Below are 6,000 nucleotides of genomic sequence, written 5' to 3' on the forward strand. Positions count from 1 at the left end.
GGCCCCTCTACAGATCCTACAGATCCTGCCGAGTCGCTCCGTGCACGACGACTTCATGGTACTGGCGTATTCCAACCAGCAGGGAGGCGCATTTTCATACTTTCGCATCTTGCAGTAGAGATACTAAGATGATCCGAGGTCCTCTCAATACCACTATCGGCTCGCTCATTCCGGGCAGAGGAATGTTCTCTCCGACTATCTGAGAAGAGCCTCACAGATAGAGAGTACCTGGGGGTCTTTGGCCTATAGTAACCAGCAAGTCCTGGCCTGGGGGACCTGATCACGACAGCCTGGAACTTCAAGCTTCCGCTGTTCTTCCCCCCTAGTCTCAGACCCCAAGACTCTTTGGTAAGATGCTTTCCGGTAACGGTGGGACAACATCGATGCCTACGTCTTCCCACCATTGTTGTCTGTTGAGAATGGGTCTCAACAAGACCAGGTTATCTGTCAACCTTTCGATGGCCCTGAGAGCTCCGCTGTGACTATACGCAGAACGGTTTCCGGACCCTCTGCTTCCCCTGACGGAACTCCCGGGAGAGCTTCTTCCATGACACAGGCTACTCAAACAACCACACTACAACATCTTTCACGGGCCGTTGCATTGCTTCGGCTTCACGCCTGGAGACACTACGCCGCCCCCTCGAGAAGAGACAACCCGCTACAGTCGCGGAGCGGAGGTCGCGTCACCTGCGATATTCATCCGCAGGGGTCTACCAGGCAAAGTGGAGAGTCTTCTGTGGTTGGTGTCGTGGGAGAGATACCTCTTCCCTTGAGGCCTCTTCTCCAGCAATAACGGAGTTATTGCTTTTCGGCGGGAGGAAACTCTTTTCCGCTCTCGGCAGTGAAGTCTATCGCTCTGCCTTTCCCTGGCCTTCAGGCTGAAAGGAATAGACTTTTTCCTTCCCGCTGGACCTTTTTTCGCTCATGCGAAGCTGCAAACGTCCCTGCCCCCAGTCGGAGTGAGACCTCCTCTATGAAGCATGGTTCGGACTCTTTAGTCCTTTAAGAGATCTTCTCAAGAACCATTACATCAGGCCTCTGATCGTATTCCGTCTTGGGGGACGGTGTTCCTGCTCACTCTGGCCTCGGCCAGTGTGTAAGCAATCTTCATGGTCTCGTACGACTCCACCCTTTCAAGAGGATAGGGGAAGGCAACATTCAGGTTCGCTCCTGAGTTGTTTTCTAGACTCAGAATCTTGGAGTCCCGGACCTTCGGTTCGACTCCTTCAGGATTTCGAGTCTCCGTTCTGTATCGGATGACCCAGACCTTCTCCTTCTTGCCAGTAAAGGAATCGAGGGGTTATCCTTGAAAACAGCTGCAGTTTGTCCTCACGTGCAAGCCGGTTTGGGAGCACAGGGAGGACACGGGAGAGTCACCAGTATACCTCTTCAGCTCGGACTCAAGGGCATTCATCTCTACCTGAATCCAGACCCTCCCCCGTCACGTCGCCCTACAGCACGATGTCGGATACATCGCAACGTCCCTCGCCTTCGAGTAGAACTACTCTGTGACGTAGGTGCTACAAGCTGGAGTCTGGAAGCATCTAATGACCTTCGCAGCCCGCTTCCTGCAGGACGTGACCCACAGGAGTATCGATACGTTTCTATCGCTCTGTGGTGGCTACACAACAGCTGGTCTAACCTCAGGCTCCTTTTTGGACAGGTAGCAGAAGGTTGAGGGCATTTTTATCAGGTTTTAGTCTGCATGAACGAAAGAAGTATGTCTGGCCCTTACTTCTTTCTTCATCGTCTCCTGTACTGGGGAAGCAGCATCCTGGTCTCTGCATAGCTGACCTCAAACCTCTGCAGGTAAACCATGCTTCCTTGTGTTCCGAGTATTGAGTCAATACTGTCGCGTCCCCCATACCCTGACGAGATGGTATTGGGAACGTCCTAACCCAGAGTTCCTTCTGGAACTCCAGGTCAACTGCCTAGGATGGGTCACACTTTCTTCCTTCACACACAAGCTTATGTAGGCCACACGTTTCCTTGCGGAGCAAGGAACTTGTGAGGTGCAGGGACTCCTTTTCTCGAGTGCGACTCACTCGGATTCTGAGTCCCCGGTTAAGCCAAAGCCAGTATGGCTGGGGACTTTCCACCCTTCCTAAGGGGTTAGTCACCCAATGTAAATAGCGTGATTTGTATTTCGGTTACGGAACAAATGACAAATTCGGAGATAATTTGTATTTTTCCTAACCATACAAACCTTAGCTATTTATACATATTTGCCTGCCAGCCCTGTCCCCAAGTCAAGTCCTACCTCTAAGTGAAGTGAGACATTTCACCGGTGTGTGAGGGAGGGAGGGATAGCAAGCTACCCCTCCCCCTACCCCTGCTAACTAGCGCGTGGTAGGAAACCCTCGTTAAAATCTATTGGCTCGTCATTTCAGCTACGCCGAAAGTAATACCCAATGTAAATAGCTAAGGTTTGTATGGTTAGAAAAATACAAATTATCTCCGAATTTGTCATTTTTATTGTCAAATCAGTTACTTAAAAATAACTATTCTTCTGGAAGACGAAGTTTTAGGAAGAAGATATGATAATCCCTGGTGTCATTTCAGCTTAATTCGCTAACCGGAGACTTATTTAACCATGAAATATAGGCCCAAAATTATTTTTAAGAGTTTTCATAGATTTCTTTGCTATAATACTATATGCTAAATTATACAATAAAATATCCAAAAACTTTTATCCAGATAATCATTTTTATAACGTTTAAAGCCTCCCAATTGCTCTTTAACAAATAGTTGACGTAACTTAACCCATACTGTACTTTAATTATATTTTTTTCCGTGTTTACATAATACAGTACTCGGTTATCATTTTCAAGATTGCTGTAAAAACTTTTCATGCAATGGTAATAGTGTTGTTTTATTTATTCATTATGCATTATACTGTATGTAGTTGTGGTATACTGTACTTTGGTATTATGTTTTTCATACTGTGTAGTTTATTATAATTTTTTTTCTTTTTTTGACAGAAAATTGCTTGAAACTTTGAGGGAGGCATTTTGTCATGATGGCACAGAAAATATATTGGATATGTCATCTTATCAATCGATTCTCACTAATTGGATATTGAATCATTTTGAAGATGGACACAAAATTATGCATGTTCTATCTGATAAGGACCAAGAGGCCACAGCTGATGCAACAGCTGAAAGTGAGGCAATCCCTCTTACTGGTAAAGTTGTTTCTTTTGATAGATCAACAGTTGTGCCTCATGATTCTAAAACAACTGACAATATTTCAAAGCCACATCCCATCCTGTACCACCCTGCCTTTCCACTTTCGAAGGTGGAGGACCACTCAGGCATAAGTTATGAAAATTTTGAAGAGGATGATACCTTTTTTATTGCCAAGACACGGAGGAAGCTTTTATATGAAGAGGGGAAACCGGATCGTGAAGGACCTTTCTGTTCGTCAAATAGGTAAGTATATTAGAATATTTAAAATTAATATTTACAGCACTTGCTTGTTGAGCTTTTCCAATCTTTGGAGTACTATATATGTTATTTCTCTAGATTGAGGGGGTGACATGAGATACTGCATTAAAGTATCGTAGACACTTTTCTAGGTTGTTCAGAGACCAAGTGGAAATCAAGTTTGCTGGAAAAACTGTTCTTAAAAAAATATATTTGTTCCGGTGCAAATATAAACCCTCCGCTATTTATAGAGATATTAATTTCGACGCAGCTGAAAGACGAGCCATGATAATTTTAGTGATGTATAACTACCCATCTGCTAGTTAGCGGATGGGGGTGGGGTAGACTTAGTATCCCGCTCACTCATCTCTCGGCTGAGTAACCACTTTACTTTCTGGCTAGTGAGAGGTCATTCATATTGCCTTTCTCCCGCAAAGACTTGCCTTGACTGTTAAACAGTTAATTCAGTTTATCTTATTCTTTCTATTTATTTGCATGTTTATATATATATATATATATATATATATATATATATATATATATATATGTATAGTATATATTTTTTTTTCGTCGTCGTCGGCGCCCACTCGTGTCCGAGTATTGGGTTCTGTCGTTAGCCATCAGCCTCCTATCTGTGGGGTGGGTGCTTATGCCTGATGTGGCTGTTAAGTCCTAGTCTGTGGTGGAAGAGTCGCGGACAGTGTTCACAAGGGAGGGTAGGTGGTGGGCGGGGCTGTTCTAATCGCTCTCTCCTTCTTCTCCTCCTAGCCTCCTCATTTTGTCTCCTCCTCTCCTTGAAGTCCACGGTGCCATGGTGTACTGTACTCCTCCAGGTTTTCCTGTCCCTGGCTGTTTCTTCCCATGAGGAAGGATCGATGTCAGTTAGAGCCAGGGTGCGCTTTAGTTGATCTTTATATGCATTTTCGGGGCTCCTCGTGGTCTGGTGCCCTGGGTCAGTTCTCTGTAGAATATTTTCTTTGGGAGCCTAGATGGATCCATCCTATGCACGTGTCCTATCCAGCGGAGGCGGTGGTGGATGATGGTGGCCTCCACGCTGGTCAGCGAGGCACGTTCTAAGACTTCAATGTTGGTGGTGTGGCTCTCCCAGGGGATTTTCAAGATCTCCCTCAGTTTCATTTGTTGGAAGCGTTCTAGGTTTTTAATATCGTTTTTATATAGCGTCCATGTTTCACATGCATACAGGAGCGTGGAGAGGACTACTGCCCTGAACACCATTATTTTGGTGGTCATTGTCAGTGCGTGGTTGTTAAATACGCGGCAGTTGAGTCGGCCAAAGGCGGAGTGGGCTGCCCTGATCCTGTTCTCCACGTCCTTTTTGCTTGTGGGAGTTGATGTTAGGATGCTCCCTAGGTAGAAGAACTGGTCCACCTGTTCTAACGGTTGGTCATTCACTGTGGTATTGAAGTTGGGGAGCATCAGTCCTGGTGGATGTTGGACGAGGGTCTTGGTTTTGTCTGAGTTGACTTGCATCCCAAAACGTTCGTAGGCAGAGTTGTATGCATCAGCTAACGACTGCAGGTCCTCTGCCGTCTGACCTGGGGTGGCATTGTCGTCAGCATACTGCAGTTCTGCACTGCACACAAGGTGGTCTTGGTTCTGGCGCGGAGTCTAGTGAGGTTGAAAGCGCCTCCATCCATGCGGAAACGTAGGTCGACTGAGGGTGTGTCTGGGGGAATCTCGTTGAGCATTGCTGCGGTGTATAGCGAGAAACACGTCGGGGCCAGAACACAGCCCGGCTTCAGGCCGCCGTTGATGGGGAATGGGTCTGAAAGAGAGTTCTGGTGGCAGACTCTCCCAACCATTCCGTCATGGAGGGCACGCACCAGCTTGACAAAATCGGGTGGGCAGCCATATCTTTTGAGGACAGCCCACATGGCAGGTCGAGGTACTTTGTCGAAGGCCTTTTTCAAATCCCAGAAGATGAACATTATGGGCTGTTGTTGTTCGAGGCTCTTCTCTTGTAGTTGTCGCGCACAGAAGATCATGTCTATGGTCCCGCGGGAAGGTCGAAAGCCGCACTGGGACTCTGGCAGGACGTCTTCTGCGAGAATACGGAGGCGGTCAAGGAGAATCCGAGCGAAAATCTTACTCGCGATACTTAGTAGTGATATTCCCCGGTAGGTGTTACAGTTCTCCCTGTCTCCCTTCTTGAAGATGGTAGTGATGTTTGCATCGCGGAAGTCACTGGGGGGGGTCTTGGTCTCCCATATTTTCAGTATAAGGAGCATCAAACGGTTCCTCAAGCCGGGGCCACCGTGAGTGAGGAGCTCCAACGGAATGTTGTCTGGCCTTGGGGCTTTGCTGGGCTTCATGCGCTGCAGGGCCTTGTTGAAGTCATGTATGGAGGGTGGTAGGGCCATCCAGTGACGGACGGGATGCTGCGGGGTCATTCGCAGGAGATCGTCTGGGGTGTCTGCTTGGTCATTGAGGAGATTCTCAAAGTGAGACCTCCACCTGGCCAGGATGCCCTCGCTGTCGGTGATGGTCGTGGCCCCATCCGCGTCCTTCAGGCTGCCCACTGATGACCGTGTGGGACCGAATATTTCCTTTGTTG

The 6,000-nt window shown here is 47.4% G+C and overlaps 1 protein-coding gene across 1 annotated transcript in view; it reads left to right on the forward strand.

Annotated features, from left to right (window-relative positions):
• LOC137623343 (uncharacterized) overlaps positions 1–6,000 on the forward strand; it is a 1,305,328-nt gene that overhangs the window by 112,546 nt on the left and 1,186,782 nt on the right. Inside the window, 1 exon segment of the mRNA XM_068354157.1 lies at positions 2,982–3,431. Within this exon segment, the coding sequence (XP_068210258.1) occupies positions 2,982–3,431 (450 nt within the window).

Source organism: Palaemon carinicauda, chromosome 30 (genome assembly GCF_036898095.1).
Source record: "Palaemon carinicauda isolate YSFRI2023 chromosome 30, ASM3689809v2, whole genome shotgun sequence".
Classification (NCBI taxonomy): Eukaryota; Metazoa; Arthropoda; class Malacostraca; order Decapoda; family Palaemonidae; genus Palaemon; species Palaemon carinicauda.